Source organism: Chiloscyllium plagiosum, unplaced genomic scaffold, assembly GCF_037043375.1.
Source record: "Chiloscyllium plagiosum isolate Xiang-an unplaced genomic scaffold, Cpla_swu_hap1 HiC_scaffold_7, whole genome shotgun sequence".
NCBI classification, from domain to species: Eukaryota; Metazoa; Chordata; class Chondrichthyes; order Orectolobiformes; family Hemiscylliidae; genus Chiloscyllium; species Chiloscyllium plagiosum.
The window spans coordinates 45,856,407-45,876,186 of record NW_028270145.1 but is presented as its reverse complement, the minus strand read 5'-3'; the positions used below and the strand labels follow the sequence as shown (position 1 = coordinate 45,876,186).

Genomic DNA, 19,780 nt, shown 5'->3' with positions numbered 1-19,780 from the left:
AATTAGTATTGTGATTGTAATAGCACATCGTCAAATCCCCACACAATGCAAATTCATTGATCCCTAATGTTATGATGCTGCCCCTTCAACAAAGTTGTGTTGTGCTTGGTTTTTTTCAAGGCAGAGGTGCTGATTTGTCTGAAATGGTTACTTTGAACAATGGCAGGGGAGTGGCCAGTTCTCCCAGTTCAGGGTTTTTTTTCTAGTTTGGTTTAGTTTAGCAAGCAGACAAAAAAAAACTACTGGGGACCTCATGAAGCAGCTACAGTGAAAAGAGGTTCCATGTTTCAACAGAGGTTTTGCCTAGACCTTCTCTCCGAAATCTCACTTACCTGTAAGAACCTATGTTTGAATTTATCTTTCATCAAGGGGGTATGTTTATGAGATAGAACATAGAAAAGTACAGCACAGAACAGGCCCTCCGGCCTACGATGTTATGCCAAGGATTAATCCTAATGTAAAATAAAATATCCTTACCTACTCACCCCTCAATTCACTGCTGTCCATGTACATGTCCAGCAGGTGCTTAAATGTCCCTAATGACTCTGCTTCCACCACCACCGCTGGGAATGCATTCCATGCATTCACAACTCTCTGCGTAAAGAACCTACCTCTGACATTTCCTCTACACCTTCCTCCTAATATCTTAAAACTATGACCCTCATCCCAGTCAATCCTGCCCTGGGGAAAAGTCTCTGGCTATTGACATGTCTCTCATTATCTTGGATACTTTGATCAGGTCACCTCGCTTCCTTCTTCTCTTCAGAGAGAAAAGTCCAAACTTAGTCAACTTCTCTTCGTAAGACAAGCCCTCCAGTCCAGGCAGCATCCTGGTAAACCACCTCTGCACCCTCTCCAAAGCTTCTGTATCTTTCCTATAGTAGGGTGACCAGAACTGGACACTAATCCAAATGTGGTCTCACCAGGGACTTAGAGCTGTTGCAAAACCTTGCAGCTCTAAAACTCGATCCCCTGTTAATGAAAACCGAAACACCACATATTTCTTAAAACCCTATACATGTGGGTGGCAACTTTGAGGGATCTATGTACCTGAACACAGAACCAAGATCCCTTCTATTCCTCCACACTGCCAAGAATCCAGTCTTTAATCCTATATTCAGTGTTCAAGTTTGACCTTCCAAAATACATCACTTCGCACTTATCCAGGTTGAACTCCATCTTGCCATTTCTCAGCCCAGCTCTGCATCCTGTCTATGTCATGCTGTAGCCTGCAATAGCCCTCAATACTATCAACAGCACCTCCAACCTTTATCACAGAGATGTACAGCATGGAAACCGTCCCTTCGATCCAACCAGTCCATACCGACCAGATATCCCAACCCAAATCTAGTCCTACCTGCCAGCACCTGGCCCTTATCCCTCCTAACCCTTCCTATTCATATACCCATCCAAATGCCTCTTAAATGTTGCAATTGTACCAGTCTCCACTACTGTCTCTGGCAGCTCATTCCATAAACGTACCACCCTCTGCATGAAAAAGTTGCCCCATAGGTCTCTTTTATATCTTTCCCCTCTCATCCTAAACCTATGCCCTCTAGTTCTAGACTCCCCGACCCCAGGGAAAAGACTTTGCCCATTTACCCTATCCATGACCCTCATAATTTTATAAACCTCGATAAGGTCACCCCTTGTTTTAAAAAATTCTCAAGGTCAGGTTCGTAGAAGAGTAGTCTGACACAGAACAAACGACCAAGAGGCGAGACTGCTAGAATATGGGCATTTTATTCCCCGCAGCGTCGCACAACGGGTCTGGCTTATACTCACTCTACATGTTACCGGAACTGGGAGCCGTCAGTTCTCGTAGAGCGGTTGCCAACAACCCACGCTCGGCGGTTAAACGTAACCCCGGAGCAGACTCACCGAACTGGAGACTTTTCCAGCTGATATACTCTTTTCCAGATATAAACATTCATGTGAACAGCAGAGCAAGGCTAAAAAACACATTCCATTCTGGTTACATACAGATAAGAAGATTCACACGGGGAGGTGTGTAATAAGATTCACACGGGACTAAGCAACACCTCCATTCCGGTTAGATTCACACATGTATTGGGACATAATTTTTAACCGTTTCACCACATTCCACTGCTTGGAATTTTACACCACACCCCTCAGCCTCCGATACTCCAGGGAAAAAAGCCCCAGCCTGTTCAGCCTCTCCCTGTAGCTCAAATCCTCCAACCCTAGCCTTGTAAATCTTTTCTGAACCATTTCAAGTTTCACAACATCATTCTGATAGGAAGGAGACCAGAATTGCATGCAATATTCCAACAGTGGCCTAACCAATGTCCTGTACAGCCGCAACATGATCTCCCAACTTCTGTACTCAATACTCTGACCAATAAAAGAAAGCAAACCAAATGCCTTCTTCACTATCCTATCTACCTGCAACTCCATTTTCAAGGAGCTATGAACCTGCACTCCAAGGTCTCTTTGTTCAGCAACACTCCCTAGGAACTTACCATTAAGTATATAAGTCCCGCTCAGATTTGCTTTCCCAAAAGGTAGCACCTCTCATTTATCTGAATTAAACTCCATCTGCCACTTCTCAGCCCAATGGCCCATCTGGTCAAGATCCTGTTGTAATCTGAGGTAACCTCTTCACTGTCCACTACACCGCCAATTTTGGTGTCATCTGCAAACTTACTAACTGTACCTCTTATCCTCGCATCCAAATCATTTATGTAAATGACAAAAAGTAGAGGATCCAGCACCGATCCTTGTGGCACTCCACTGGTCACAGGCCTCCAGTCTGAAAAATAACCCTCCACCACCACCCTCTGTCTTCAACCTTTGAGTCAGTTCTGTGTCCAAATGGCTAGTTGTCATCTGTATATTTACTAAACGACCCCTCAACCAAGTCATTTATGAAAACTACAAAGAGCAGAAGCCCAAGAGCACAACCCTGCGGGACTCCACTCAAAACTGACCTCCATGCAGAATACTTTCCATTTACAACCACTCTCTGCCTTCTGTCAGCCAACCACTTCTGAATTTAGAGAGCTAAATCTCCCTGTATCCCATACTTCCTGACCTTATGAGTGAGCCTACCATGAGGTACCTTATCAAATGCCTTGCTGAAGTCCATATACACCATATCTACTACTCGACCTGTCTTATCACCTCCTCGAAGAACACAACATTAGTTAGGCACGACCTGCCCCTCTCAAAGCCATGCTGACTGCCTTTAATCATGCTATGCTTTTCCAAATATCATGAATCCTATCCCTCCGAATTCTTTCCAAAGCCTTGCTGACCACAGACATAAGACTGACTGGTCTGTAATTGGCAAGGATTTCCCTATTACCTTTCTTGAAAAGAGGAACAACATTCGCCTCCTTCCAATCCTCTGGTATGACTTCCGAGGAGAGTGAGGAAACAAAGATTTTCACCAGCGGCTTAGCAACCTCCTTTCTCGCTTCCCGGAGCAACTTAGGATAAATCTAGTCTGGACCCGAGGACTTATCAATATTAATGTTTGCCAACATTTCCAATACATCAACCTCATCAATCTCTATCTGTTCCAAGCCCATATCCCAGCTCCTCAAAGTTCTCTTTCACAACAATGTCCCTTTCCTTAGTGAAAACTGAGGCAAAAATACTCATTTAGGGCTTCCCCTATCTGCTCAGATTCCATGCAAAAGTTCCCTTTGCTTTCCCTGATCAGCTCTACCTTTTCCCTGATCATTCTCTTATTCTTTACGTATGAGTAATATGCCTTTGGGTTCTCCCTAATCGTTCTTGCCAAGCCTTTCTCGTGCCCCTTTCTGGCTCTCCTCAGTCCATTTCTGAGCTCCCTTCTAGCAAGTCTGTAATCCTCTAAAGTTGTGCTAGATCTTTGCTTCCTCCACCTTACATAAGCTGCCTTCTTCCTTTTGATGAGAAGTTACTCTGTTCTCATCATCCAAGGCTCCTTCTTACCTGTCTCACATGTTGCAGGGATTGGAACAGCTTCATTAAGTCGCGATGTCACGTTGGTTGGGTTATCAATTAAGTTATGTTATTCTAAATTCTGTTTTCTTTTGTTCATGTTTCATTCATAATGTTTAAATAAATTGTTTTGTTTAAAGGTGTGTGGTTTGCATCACTCCTGGAATATCCATTTTGTCTTTACAAAAATAAAAGTTAGCGTCTGGGTTACCTTCTTGAAATACTTTGAGGGGGTCTGGCCTGGTCTGTAACAGCACAGCAGGTCAGGCAGCATCCAAGGAACAGGAGAATCGACGTTTCGGGCATAAGCCCTTCTTCCTGAAGAAGGGCTTATGCCCGAAACATCAATTCTCTTGTTCCTTGGATGCTGCCTGACCTGCTGCGCTTTTCCAGCAACACATTTTCAGCTCTGATCTCCAGCATCTGCAGTCCTCACTTTCTCCGGTCTGTAATAGACTGGGGGCTCTTGGCAGGATTTATCCTACAGTTCCAATTTGTTCTGGGAGTTGAATTCAGTTGGTTTAAATAGTGCTTGGTGTAGTCATAGCTCTTTCAGTCACTAAGAGCTTTCTGGTGGTGGAAGAAGTGACTGTGGGGCATTACAAAAGTGAATAATGCAAAGCTGCTGGAATTGGCAGACAAGCTAGAGTTAGAGTTACCATCATCCGTGAGAAAAGGAGAGATAATTATAGCAATAGCTCAGCATTTACATTTGATGGAAACACCATCAGAATCTTTGGAAATTGCTAAAAATCAACTGAAAATGAAGAAGCTAGAGTTAGCAACAAAAGAAAAAGAAATGGAACAGTTTGAGTAACAATTAAAAGCAGAGGAAAGAGAAAAAGAATGAATTGCCCTAGCAGAAGAACAAAAGAAAACAGAATTTAGAGTAACAACTTATTTGATAACCCAACCAACACGATATCGCAAATTACTGAAGCTGCCAATCCCTGCAACATCCCATAATCACACTCCTTGGCAAAAGGTAGATTCAAACACAGGTTCTTACAGGCAAGACCTCTGTTGAAGTTTGGAATCTCTTTTCACTATAGCTGCTTCTCTAAGTCCCCTGCAGTTTTTATAACTGCTTGCTAAACTAAACCAAACTAGGAATAAATCTGACTGGGATAACTGGACACTCCCCTGCCATTGCTCAAAGTTACCGTTTCCAGACAAATCAGCACCCCTGCCTTTACAGTCCCTCCTGAAAAAAAAAACAAGGACAACATAACCTTGTTGAAGGGGCAGCATTATCACACTAGGTCATCCCTCTTTGGTCATACTTATTCAACTTCTTTTATCCCTCTCATATCGTCCCCATCTCATCCTCACCTTACTCCTTTTTCAAACTCACATTCCATCCCTCCCATGTGATTCCAATTTCCAAATCTGTACTTCCATGCACTGCATCTTCCAATTAACTTTTATTCATTTTACTTCTGATTAAGGATGCAAAATAGTAAACAGTTAATTGATAAGTGAGGGTCTTGCCATTAATATATAAATTAGAAATTCTTCCTTTTCACTGCTCATTAAAGTTAAGGGTATTAGAATTAGTAGTGTTATTCTTTATTGTTACTGAAGTCAGTCAGATAAATTGGTCATATTGGCAGTCTCATTTGGGATTTTAAATATTTATGCATTTTGCGACAGTTTATGGAATAATAGGACACAGTCAGTCGTACACTGTTTCTAGTTAAGTTGTGACAAAGCAACATAAAATTCAAATTATCTATTATGGCGCTTTTCTCATATACCTCATTTATTTCTTCCTGTATGCTCTGGCTTACAGTGTAACTACTGTTAGGGGGCCTATAAATTACTCTCACAGCTAATCTCTTAATCTTGCTATTTTATCCCCTACCCAAACTGACTCTATTTTGCTCTTTTGAACTGAGGTCACTCACTGGTATAATAAAACGATATTCTTACTTTACAAAGTTATCCCACCACCTTTTCTTTGCTCCTTGTAGTTTAAAGGCATCAAATATCCTTCAATGTTTTGATCTTAACTTCAGTCATCTTCAACCTTGACTTGATAATGGCCATCAGGTCACATGTTCAATTCTATCTATCTGTGTTAACAGTTTATTCATTATGTTGAGAATCTTGTGCACATTAAGATTCAAAGCATTTAACTTGTATCTTACCATTTTTATGATTCTGGCATTATGCATGGATTCATGCTTAGGATTTTGTAACATCAATTTTTTCTGTTTAATTAATTCTGTTTAATTGAACTCTTCAATCCTGTTTAATTAACTCGTTCCTTTTTCTCTCACTAGGATTTGTAGAAGACTCTTGGAGCGTGGTGCCCATGTATCTTGCATATATATATTGCTAACCAACAGTTCCCAAGCTATTAACCAACCTCTAACCAAGCCTTGGCTTCAGCTTTTGAAGGAGTTAATTTCATTCTCTGTCTATTTACCTCTTTATCGTGTATAAATTTTGTGGACTAGAACCATTGTGTAAGGGTTGTTCATGCAATTATCATAATTATAAATCAAAAAAAATCATGGTCTTACCATTTTTATAATTCTGGCATTATGCATGGATTCATTTTTAGGATTTTATATTCTGCCCTTTCCTGTTGTATTCTGTTTTTTTGTTAATCGATTTTCTGCAGTTTTGCTCATGATCAAAGTAACTTTTTTGACCCGAAACTATTCTATACAAAGAACACAGAGTTGCACCATAGTGGCATCATCTGTCACATGCCTTACTCAGCCGGTCTACCTCTAAAAACTTCAGCCATACTTTTGTCAGACTTAATTGCTCGAACGTGCTCCTGGTTATGCTCCAGTTCTCTACCTTCTATAATCCCATACTCTACACCACACCAAGTTTTACGTATTCTGGTTCACAATTTAGAAATAGTTTGAAAAATGTTGGAGCTTTATCAAATGCATTTCTTTCAATTCCTTCTTGATTGGTGGACTAATAATAACCTGAAATTATTATTTGGCACATAGCTGCAGTATAGCAGCGAAACATGGCAGACAGGTGGCATGCTCTCGTAATAATTAGTTCCTTTTCTTTAAAAAAGAAAATCATAACACAATCCCTCTTCCTTTAAAAAAATATAATTTCTCTATATCGATATCTATTCTAATCGTGTTTAACGGAAACCTGAAGGTGTGTGACATCAAGTCTATAGTGCTGAAATAATCAGCACAGGAAGCAGCTCATTGAAGAGCCCTGGTCTGAGGGGGTTTTTTTGCCACTTTTGAAAAGGATCACGTCGACGTCTCATTGCTGCCCATCAAGAACATCATAGACCAGCATCTGGCTATGATACAACATCCAGGTTCCAATGCTCTAACTTTTTTTGACTCTCCACATCCACACTGAAGCTACATAGCCATTTCCATGTTCATCATTGATGAGTTTGCGGATCCATGCTCTTCTAACTTAAAAGACAACTATCAGCATTCTAATTATTAACAATTTTGAAAATTATGGTATCAGTGATAACTCCTAATTTGATTTCATATTGCATCATAGGATTTTTTTATATCCACCCAAGCAGGCAGACAGGACCTCTGTTTTAACATCTCCAAAACGGAAATTATTTCAATACAGCACTGGAATCTCAACCTTGATATTTGTGCTCAAGCCTCAGAATCAGATTTGAACACAGAACCTGGTGATTCAGACATAAGATTACTATAAACTGAGCCATAATTAATTCTGTACATCTTCCTGTTTACCATTGCCATGATCTTACTCAATTTCAGGACATATCTCCTTGGATAACCAGTTATTTACCAATTTTCCAAAAAGATCTTCTGGCACTGATTGAGTGGGATGATGTTACTTTGCACTCCATTATTCAGCTTCAATTTTGGATTTATACTGTAGGTTTGTTTCCCACCCTCGCTTGCTAATTTGAATGGTTGTCTGATTTTTTTTCTCTTGGAAATGTTGCGTCCAGCATTTCAGTTTTCCATGGTTTCTATGCCGATGATGACTCATGGTTATGACAATGCCGTCACTTTAAAAAGGTTATTTTGTCCATAGTGTTTTTGAAGAGAGTTCATAAAGGCAGAGGTGCCGAAGAGTCTAGGGATAACAGTTTAACAATGAAAGGGGAGTGGCCAGTTCTCCCATTTCGTTTTTATTTCCCGAGTTTGTTTTAGCTGTAGCAGTCACAAGATGAGAAAGTACAGGGAAGTTGCAAACTTCAGTAAACAACTCTTCTGGCCGACATCTGAAATCTCTTTGGATGTGTTCTGGAAGCTGGCATGGACTTAGAGAGGCACAGAGTGTGCTGAAAGAATTTAAAATGTAACACTTGACTGTGAAACAAACAGTGCAGCTGAGTTGTCATGATACAAAAACAAATTCACATTCAGCCAGTTTAAATTAATGCCCCAGATATCAAAATCCAATCAAATTTGAATTTAGTATTTCATTGACATCAAACCAATGAAATGATCTGATATTTTGGGGTATAAAGCTGGACATTTTGAATAGTTACGGGGAGAATTGCCAAGATAACCAATGAGTATAGGCTGCTAGCCGAATAGCTCCCTGAAAGGTACTTGTTCATATGAAAGACCTGTGAAGCAGAATACTGGAGAAAAGACAACAGAGGAAAATCTACAGAGGAAGATACAAAGAAGTTTCAACAGCTGGCTGGTTTTCAAATTTGATTTTTTTTTGTAAATCTTAATCAGGGTTTTTATCGGACCAGTATTGGAGAGTGGAAGGTAAAATATGGGTTTAAGAGAAAAGAGTTGTATACAGCAGTTGTTTTAATGTTCTCTGGTCGGCTTAAAGAACAAAATTGTTAATTTTTACTTTAAATTGTTACCTCTGGGATGCTTCTTTGTCTCTCAAAATTTAATAGATTACAGCATAAGGTGAGCTTCTCAGTGTGTGTGGTTTAAATTAACAGCGGGGTTTACCCCATGTTGTAAGAGTTTGGACTTGTTGCTGGGATTTGAACAGTTTGGGTCTCAGATTCATGGTTTCAACAGATCCAGTCTGAGATGTGGACAGATTTGAATAGATTTAGGGTACAAAATTAGCCCATTACGCTTAAACACGTGCAGGTTAGTGTCCTAGATCTTTAAATAAAATGTAGATGAGACAATTTGTTTAATTTTGGTGACTGGTGTTTGGTTAAATTAAAAGTGAAAAAAATGGCTCTTGAAATTGCTAAAGAGGTTCTGTGGTTTGAAGATGATTCTCAAATTTGCCAAAGGAAGTTTAGAAGGAAAGAAAAACGCCATACTTTTATAATTAGCAAATGAGTTAGATTTGGGTTTAACCAAGGACAAAAGTACAGCTGAAATTGTAAGGAAATTACTCAAACACTTAGGTGTCTCAGAAGAATGGACAAGCACAGTAGAGTTAGAAAAATCTTACAATTGAGGAAATTTGAGTTATATAAACAAAGAGCGAGAGAGAGCGAGAAAAAAAGAGAGAGAGGGCAAGAGAAAGAGAAAAAAAAAAGAGCGAGAGACAGCGAGAAAGGAAAAAGAAAGAAGGTTCCTAGCCGAACAAAAAGAAATAGAATTTGAACTTGAGAAGTTGCAACTTAGTCAAAGTCAAGTTAACAGGATGGAGATTAAAAGAGAAGGTAGTGATATATCAAAACTCTGCCACATTTTGATGAGAAAGATGTTGAAGCCTTCTTTATTTCATTTGAAAAATAGGCTAGGCAGATGGAGTGGTCCAAGGATTTATGGGTAATGTTAGTTCTGACTAAACCGGTAGGCAAAGCTCACTAGATATTTGCCACTCTGTCAGATGAGGAGTCAAGAGATTATGAAGAGGTCAAACAGGCTATGTTAAGGGCTTATGAATTGGTACCAGAAGTGTATACACAGCGGTTCAAAGACAAAAGAAGAAATCAGGTCAGACTTATGTTGAGTTTTGATAGTTGGGTGCGAACCTTAAAGATTGATAAAAGCTATGAAACTCTAAGAGAGATTATTCTGCTGGAGGAGTTTAACAATTCAGTTGCAGAAATGGTAAGAATTCACATGGATGAACAGAAAGTTCAGGAAATGAGAAGGGCAGCAGAATTAGCAGATGAATATATGTTGGTACATAAGACAAGCTTCTGGTCAGAATTTGGTCCTGAGGGATAGAAGTTGGGAGAAGGGGAGATCCTAAACTACTAAACAAACAGTAGAGAACTACAGGTTAAAAAAAGACCAAGAGGGTGGAAAGGAAGTGAAAGGCGGTAGAACTGTAGTAAAGTGGGACACGTAAAGTCACAGTGTCAGTTGTTAAAGAAAGGCACTGTGGGAAAATATGTGGTAAAAGAAGCTAAGCCAGTCGCATTAGTAAAAGTAGTAAAAGGAAATCCCAAGAAGAGCCAAGCAGCTGTAGGAGAGTGCACAGCCTAGGCAGGGGCTGGGTATGGAGTTAGTACCTGATCTCAAAATTTGACCGCCTCTGTGGATAAAGTTTACTCAAAGAACAGGGGGAGAAGGGCAAGAAGTTATAATTTAAGATACAGAATCTAACCAGTTTCTAATAGTAAGAGATGAGCAAATTGGCACTCTTTCTGATCTGTTCCCCGAGAGTGTGGTAATTTGTGGGATAGATGGACAGACCTTTAGCGTTTCCCTATGTAAGATCAGGTTGGAGTGCCAACTCAAAACTGGAGAAGTAACAGTGGGAGTGATTGAAGAATTCAGTTTGTTCTTAGGAATGATTAAGCAGGGTCAAAGGTGGGAGTGGTTCCCCTTGTGGAAAAGCCCAAGGAAGATCAAGAAACTGACTTAACAGAAAAACATCCGGGTATTTTCCCAGATTGTCGTAACAAGAGCCCATTGTCATAAATCACAGCACATAGCAAAACCTAATGAAAAGATGAAGGAGTTGAGGTTCAGTTAGCAAACACTCTGTTTGATGTAATGATGTAGGAAAAACCTGAACAGGCAGAGGGTTAGGCAGAAGTGTTTAGTCCTGAAAGGCTAAGGGACTTGCAACAGCAAGTTAAGACGATAAAAGATAAATATAAAAAGGAGGCAGAGAATATTCCTGAGGGTCATTACTGAAAGATAGAATCCTAAGACAGAAAAGGAAACCACAGCAGGTTAGTGCAGAGGAGAAATAGGCTGAAGTGTACCAGATTGTGTTGTCAGTAGCATACAGATAGTATGTGTTAGGGGTGGTACATGAACAACCTGTAGGAGATCACCTAGGTGTATGAAAGACTCAGGCTAAGGTACAAAAACATTTTTATTGGCCTGGAATGCACAAAGATGTGGTTAACTTTTGCTGTACATCTCATGCATGCCAAATGGTAGGTAAGCCACAGGCATAATAAAACCAGCACCTTTGTTGCCAATTCCCACATTTATCGAACCTTTCATGCGGGTTATGATTGATTGTGTAGGTCCCCTCCAGAGAACTGGAGAACAGAAAGAACTGGAGAAATAGGTGTTAGTTACTGTCCTGCATAGTGAGGAATCAAATCCAGATGTGGTGGATTTTGAATGCCTCAAATTATGTCAAAAAAATGAAATAGTCCTTGCAGAGTGGGATAGGTTAGTAAACTATCTATCTGTCTCAGGAGCATAGAACGCAGTTGAAAGGTTGTTGCTGCAGTATGAGAGCATATGTAGGAATCAGATGGGAGGACTAATGCTATTGTACATGAAGTAGACGTAGGGAATACTGCTCTTACAAAACAGCATCCCTATCGGCTATCCCTTTCAAAGCCAGACAGGTCCAGAAGGACGTAGAGGCCATGCTCAATGAGGATATCATTGAACAGAGCCAGAGCAAGTAGAGTTCGCTGATCATCATAGTTTCCAAACTGGACAGGACTCAACAAGTTTGTGTGAATTATCAGAAGGTCAACACCGTTACAAAATTGGACTCTCATCCAATTCAGACATTGGAAAACTATCGAGAAAGTTGGACAGGCTAGTTACATCAACAAGTTGGACTTAAAGGTATCTGCAGATAACCATGCATTATCAGAGACGGCAAAAGAAATTTCTGAATTTGTAACCCCAAATGGACTATATCAATTCAAAGTGATGCCCTTTGGAATGAAGAACGTACCCACCACATTCCAAAGACTCGTGAACAGAGTTCTGGCTGGGTTAACTAACTGTGCAGTCTATTTGGATGATGTAGTAATCTTTAGTGAGTCCTGGAAAGACAGTTGGCACAGCTCTTTGAAAGACTACAAGCAGCATAACTGGTAATAAACTTAAACAAAACTGAATTCATGAAAGCAGATGTGACATTCTTGGGACATGATGTCAGTCACGGAACGCAAAGACAAAGGTCATCTAGAAATTTCAACGACGAACCTTGAAGAAAAAGGTGCTTCAGATTCTTGGGACTAAGTGGATTCTATAGGAAGTCTGTTCCAAACCTCAGCAGTTCAGTGGCACCGTTAACCGATTTGCTGAAGAAGAGCACAAAGTTTCAGTGACCAGAACAATGCTAGGTGGCATTCAGCCATTTAAAACAATATTAACTACCATACCAGTTTTAGCTACCCCAAACTTTTCAAAACCCTTTAAAGTTGCCAACGATGCCAGTCACATAAGAGTTGGAACTGTACTGCTACAGGAAGATGACAATGGGATTGAGCTGTTCGTTGGTTAGTTTTCAAAGAAACTCAACATCCACCAGAGGAAATACTCCATGACTGAAAAAGAACTATGGAGTTTGGTACTGGCCTTACAACATTTAATGTGCACATCACAAACAATGTGTTGGAGATGGTTGTGTACACTGATCACAATCCTCTTCCATTCTTGGAACACTTGAAAGACAAGAATATGAGACTATTTCATTGGAGTCTTATGTTACAGACTTTTAATTTACAAATCGAACCAGTATTGTGGAGTGGGAGACAAAAGATAGGTTTAAGAGAAAGGAGTTTTAATAGCTGTTGATTTAATGTTCTCAGTTGGACTTAAAGAATAAAATAGTTAATTTCTACTTTAAATAGTGACCACTAGCACAGTTCTTTGCCTCTCAAAATTTAACAAATTACGGTGCAAGGTGAGCTTCTCTGTGACGGGTTTAAATTAGCAGAGGGGTTTACCCTGTGTCGTAACATTAGGGTCTCGGCCTAATATTTTGAGGGGATCTGACCTGGTCCATAACATGTTCTTCTTCTAGAATTTTTTTTTTTTTTTAAACAACTTCTTATTCATCCTTCTATTCGGTCTCTTACATCCCATTTATTATCTTCATACCCTCTCTCCCCCAAGAGATTAGACATTCCACAGTTTTTAAGTCTGACCCACATGCAGGACATTTGCTGACTGTGGTCATCCACAGCTCTTGAACATTCTTCCTTCTGTCTGGTACGTATGCCTTTGTTGCTGCTAAGTTGCACTAGCCCCGACACCTTTTTCTTGATTTAACTTAAAGCTCGCACCTGCAGATCTTCACCTGCAGATTCATGGCTTCATGTGCTCTGGCAGTGTCTATAGCCTAAAAAGGTTAATCTTGCCCTTTCCAATTAAATACTTTTGTACATCAGGATGTGAAGGATCCCAAATAAGTTACTCGAGCAGCCTTTCATTTATGTTCTTGAAATGTATATTTTGTCACTATTTCCTAATCTTACATTTTAAAAAGTTGCCAACAGGCTTGGCCAATTTCCACTTCAGGCCTTGAAATTCGTATCAGAATACTCAATGACCTGAATTTAGCAAGAGAGGTGGGCTGAATTTAAAACAAAATTATATCTGGGTCTCTGCTGTTGTTTTCACTCAGCTCTCAAATATTTGCCCGTTTCTCTCCTGCCCACAAAAGATATGTAACCAATCTTTTGGTCTTTGCTGGTACCTTTTGAAAAAATTTGTTTAAATTTCTCAAAAACCTTTTATCATCAGCTCCCCATTTCACTTTGGGTTACTGCTAGGTGTTTATTACTGGGCAGCAGTCATTTTGTGCATCTGTCAACTGATACACAAAGACTTACATTCAGTGATTTACTTTTTGCTGGTATTGTGGCAAAGTTCCTCATGAACCTAGGGTTTAAAGCACTAACTATTTAGAACTGACTCACATGTCATCAGGCTATTCTCCAACAACATAAAGTCTTGAAATTCTCGAAGACAGAAAATGGGCACAACATCAACTAATGTTTGGGTATGAAAATGTTTGGGTAGAATACTACAATGATTTCATCCCAAGCAGGAACTTCATGATTTTCAGTATGGAATAGGGGAGGGGCAGCAGTCTATGAAAGTGTTCTATTTGTCTCAAGCTAACTAGGATTTCCTCTACTTCAGCCCCCTTTTGACTCAGCAGTATTTGGTCAATCAAGAATCCCATGCAGGGTCTAGTGAAGTGTATGATGCATATAACACAAGTTAAAGATGATAACAGATCTTGGGTTGTTAATTCAAAATTGAGAAACCAGTGAAGCTAATACACATCTACATTAATACATTTATCAGCGGGAACTTGATAAAGTCAAACAGTCCATCTTAGCACAATATGGTATTTGCAAGCACCATGTTGGCACTAGAAACACAGATGCTGAGACAGCTACAGTCACATGGGGGATACCATTTGGTGCATTTTCATAATTACAAAAGTGACAGCTGAGTCTGTACTTCCTGATAATGAAAATAAATCTTAAGCATCTCGAGAGACAATAATAAGAATCTCTCAACTGTATTCATGGAAGGTTGTGTGCAGATACAGCTGTAGTTTTACCTACAGAAAGACCATTTTTAAGAAGTCATTAGAGACCCCTTGAGTTTCTGATTTTTATTCAACCCACTTCTTAGCATCTCATTCTTCAGACAGCCTTAGCACATCAGCTGAAGTTCTGTCTGACTGTTGAAGCTGAAGTGATATGTCAAAAAACTTAGCAACTTGTGTTGCCAAATATGTGAATACAGCTCCAAGAATGTAAGCACATTAAGGCCATAGCTCTGAAAATGTAATGTGTCCTGACATGTACAGAACTGCCTTATGAAGTTATTCATATAGGGCTTTTCACTGACTTTTCATGTTCATTTGTTTAATCACTTTAGACAACACGTTTCACCAAATTTCTCCACTTAATCATAACTTATAGATTTTGCACTCGTGGACTCAAAGTAAACAATTTGTCAATTCTCTTTATAATCTTGAAAATGTAATTGTTTCTGAAGTAACAAATCCTCTTAATCATCATTTAAATCTCTGATTAAAAAAAATCTGTGGCACTACATCATTAGGAGACTTTAAATACACAGAGTCAGGTCTAGTACGTTGGAATTTTTAATAGACAAATAACATTAAAAACCTGCCATTACCTCTGAATTTACTTACAAAGGCAACAATTGGATTTGGCTCTTGGTGGCAAAGGTGACTGAAAGTTTACTTTTTGTATACTTCGAAGGAAAGATTACCAATAATTCAGTGTGTTTATCATCACCACGATGACTATCACAGAATCATAGATTACTTATGGTGCATTAGGCCCACTACGATTGCACTCTGAATGAACACTGTGACTCAGCGCAATTCTCCTGCCTTTTCCCCATGGCCTTGAATATTGTTCCTATTTAAATCGTCTAATGCCCTTTGAATGTTTCAATTGAACGTGTCTCCACCACACATCGAAGAGTGGATTCCAGACCCCAACTATTTCTATGGAAAAGTAATTTCCCACATCACATTTGCTTATTTTGCAAATTATCTTATACCAGTGCCCTCTCGTTGTTGATCCTTTTGAGGGGGGCCAAATTCTTGCTACCTGTTCTGTCCAGCCCACTCATGATTTTAAAATTTCTATCAAATCTGCTTTTAAATTGGATAGGAGAAGGCTATCTTCATAAATGAAGTTCCTCATCCTGTAACCACGTGCATCAATCTCTCCTGCACTCAATCCATTCTGTTCACATCCTTCCTAACATGTAGCGCCCAGAACTATACAGAAAATTTCAGCTGTGATACAACATGTGTCTTAGTAAGGATAAAAATTGTCAGAAGCTTGGACAAAGTACAGACAACGGTACTGGGAGCAGGAGACTGTCCAAAGGAAACAGGTGTGGAAGCCTAGAGTGATGTATCAGGGATTCAATGATAGGGTTCAGATGGTCAAAACAAAGCCTTGCAGGATTCATGAACCTGCCTGCAGAGGATAATCTCTGAATGCAGAATGAAGAACATATCAAACTGGCTTGAAGGATTTTGGAGAAGAATGGGAAGATCTTGTCATTATGGTCCTTATCGAGACCAACAATATAGCAGGGAAGTAGGGGAGGCAATGGCCTGTTGGTATCACTAGACTGTTAATCCAGAAACCTAGGTAATGTTCTAAGGACCCAGGTTCGAACTTCTCCATGGCAGATGGTGAAATTTGAATTCAGTCGGCAGGTTTGACAGAGGCACTTGATAAGCAGAGGTTCATTGGGTGCTGCTATTCCATGCATTAGAAGGGAAAGTAAACCTCAGGTTGTTCTGTTATAATGTGCACTTCATCAGCGTGAGTTGGCTATAACTCGATTGATTAATTGTGGATGCTGTTTGGATAAAGGGAACTTTCTCCTGAACGAGTATAGCAACTATCTATAGTTATCTTCTACAGTACGACTTTCTAGTGATCTTCTACAGCACGATTTTCTATAGCGATTTTCCATAGGGCGATTTTCTATAGCACAAGGTTGCAGAGGGACACAACTGTCACATTATAGTGGAATGACCTGTAGTTGTCTGGGGGAAATAAAAACTTGTGCAGATTAAGAAGGAATTTGTACTGGTGGTAATGGACAAGCAGTGCAGCACAACACATTGAAGTATACTGTATTGGTTAACCACTATAGTCTCCTTGTGCTCTTCTCTGACTGAAATGAAATGAAGTGGTCATCTAAATATCTAACACAATCTTCCCTCTGTTAAAAGAACTCCCATTGATGAATGGAAAGTGAACAGTTAGTGGTCGTGGTATATATTAGTATCAATGACATCGATTAAAAAAGGGATAAGCAGAAACTACAAGCAGGATATTGGGAGTTAGGAAGCAAATTAAAAAAAGTAGGATCTCAAAGGTAGCAATCCCAGTATTACTACAAGCTCTACGTTTTAATGAGTGAAAATAACAGGATATAACAGATGAATTCATGGCAGGAGAGAACGGTGGAGGTGGGAGGGGTTCTGATTCCTGAGATATTGGGACAGAGAAAATAAGGCCAGTACAAGCAGAATGGGTTGCATCGAGGCAGGACAGGGACCAATGCCATCAGGGACATGTTAGCTGGTACTGTCAGGGAGAGCTTAAACCAGAATGGCAGGAAGAATGAGAATCTGAGCAGGGAGACAAAGGAGGGAGAAACAACAATGGAGAGTAAATTGACTTGGAAAATGATATAGAAACTGCATTGGTGACGATAAGAAACACCATGGACAGAAAACATTATTGGGGTTATCTTTGGGCCCCCAAACAGTAGTCGAGATGTAAAGGAAGGCATTAAAAAAGAAATCAGGGTATAATTGTAATTCAGGGTGACTTTAATTTACATACATTGGACAAACCAAACTTGTAATGGAGTTGTGAAAGAGGATTTCCTGAGGTCTGTACACGATGGTTTTTTTAAGACCAATACGTTGAGGAACCAACCAAACAATAGGCCATTGTAGACTGGGTACTGTATATCGAGAAAGGATTAATTAACTTGGGCAGTACAGTGGCTCAGTGGTTAGCACTGCTGCCTCACAGCACCAGGGACCCGAGTTCAATTCCCGCATTGGGCGACTAACTGTGTGGAGTTTGCGCAAACTCCCAGTGTCTGAGTGAGTTTGCGGGTTCTTCATTTTCCTCCCACAGTCCAAAGAAGGTGAATTGGCCGTGCTAAATTGCCCACAGTGTTAGGTGCAATAATCAAGAGTAAATATAGGGTAGGGGAATGGGTCTGGGTGGGTTACTCTTCAGAGGGTTGGTGTGGACTTGTTGAGCCAAAAGATCTGTTTCCATACTATAGGGAATCTAATAAAAAGGTGTGTTGTGCGGTGTGCAGGACTGTCATAGAGTCATAGACAGATAAAACATGCAATGAATTATATTCTGAAAATGCAAGTAACAAAAAACTTCCCTAAAATTCAAGAAAACAAGTTAGGCCTCAACTGAAGTTGTATGTTCATTTCTGGGAACTGCACATTGGGAAGCATGTTGCAGGCTTAGAGAGGATCCTGAAGAGATGTACAAGATTGGTATCAGGGATAAAGGACTTTAGTTCTGTGAAAACGTGGAAAGGCGAGGCTATTCTCCTTTGAGGTTCAAAAGGAATCTGACCTACATATAAACCAAAAGTTTTGATAAACTAATCAAGGGGGAGACAATTTCCAGTGGTAGTAAGTTCTACAACCAGAGGATACAGATTTAAGATGATTTAACTAGAGATGCCATGAAGATTTTTTGTTTAAATTCAGCAGATTTTGGGTTTTGTTTTTTAAAAAAGACTGTTTTGTTCACTGCTTAAACTGATGGTGGGAACAAATTTTATCCTAACAATCAAAAGAGAATTGAATAAATATTTTAAGGAATGGATCATTATGGGATTCTATACGCAGTAAATCCAATTCTGCAGATGAAGCAAGTGTTTCAGGCAGAAACCAGAATAAGCAAGGAATACATAAGGAAACATCTCCTGCTTAGTGACTCTCAAACAAAAGAATAAGAGAGTTTTTTTTTAAATATTGTACACTGCTATTATGCTTTTAGATTATAAATTTGTTACTATCATTACTGTAGGAGTTTTGGGCATTTAAATAGGATAGAAGATGTTTTTGGTTTGGTAATTAATTTTCTTGAAATTATTCCCCAAGTAAAAACGGAAAGAAATATGTTTAGATAACCATTATGGTCCTCCTCTGCTTCAATTATGAGTGAATAAAACATGCAACAGCTATGATATTTCATTTTCTAAGATCAACCAACTTACTATGTAACTTGGTAAAGCATAAAGTCAACAATCACAGCTTAAACTGAAACATTTTTGTCATAATAAGTATCGTACTTACCATTCAGAATATCTTTCATATATTTAAACCAAACATTGCAGTAGTCTTCACTTAAATTGCTTAGATGAATAGCACGATTTTTGAGCTTATTTTGTCCCTTTTTAATACACACAAAGATTGCGATTCCTAACAAGGTTCCTCCCTTTTGCTGTCTTGCAGATCGTCGACGTTTCATCTTGACACCAAATACTTCTTTCAGCTCCACAAATTCCGTCTTGTGTTGGGAAACCACCTTATCATCATCTGTATCAAAAGTACAGCATCTCTTTTAGGAGCACAATTTGGCATTTATGCATTAATAAGTCACTATTTACATTATTTCATTTTAAATAATTTCAGTCATGAAAATAACAATCTTCCTGCTGATTGCTCATTTGTATTTTTCCTGTCTCTCTTCGTCTTCAATCCTTTGGATTTCACTTTCTCATTGCTTCTCTGACTTTCACATATTATCCAAGTCCTTTCACATTTGCTAACAATTTTTAAGCAAATCATTATTCTCTTTAATCTCTTTACTATATTTCGCATTCTGTATGCATTTCACCCAGGTCGTTTTACTGATTTATTCAACTTACAATTTTTGATTATAACAGTTACAATGATCACCAAGGTTCGAAAAAGGCTGCAACAATATACACACATGAAAACAAATGGGAGGGAAGCAGGGAATTTAGGTTGAGATACACAAGGAGAAGACTGGATACATAATAGAAACAGAGTCACACAGCAAGGAAACCGATCCTTCAGTCCAACTAGTCTATGCGGACTGTAATCCCAAACTATTCCCACCTGCATGCACTACTTGATTAGATTACTTTCAAAGTAATCTAATCACGTATTGCATGCACTACTTATTCATGTACTTATC

At 39.4% G+C, this 19,780-nt stretch overlaps 1 protein-coding gene across 9 annotated transcripts in view; it reads right to left on the bottom strand.

Annotated features, from left to right (window-relative positions):
• The window catches only part of cerkl (CERK like autophagy regulator), a 163,924-nt gene that overhangs the window by 84,854 nt on the left and 59,290 nt on the right, over positions 1–19,780 (bottom strand). For 7 of the 9 annotated variants that reach the window (XM_043693485.2, XM_043693481.2, XM_043693488.2 and 4 more), the window contains one exon: positions 18,913–19,155. The exons of 1 other annotated variant lie outside the window; for it this stretch is intronic. In XM_043693485.2, the coding sequence (XP_043549420.2) occupies positions 18,913–19,155 (243 nt within the window). Of the gene's footprint in view, positions 1–18,912; positions 19,156–19,487; positions 19,614–19,780 lie in introns of those variants that run through there. One more of the 9 variants, XM_087988972.1, reaches the window with a different exon arrangement.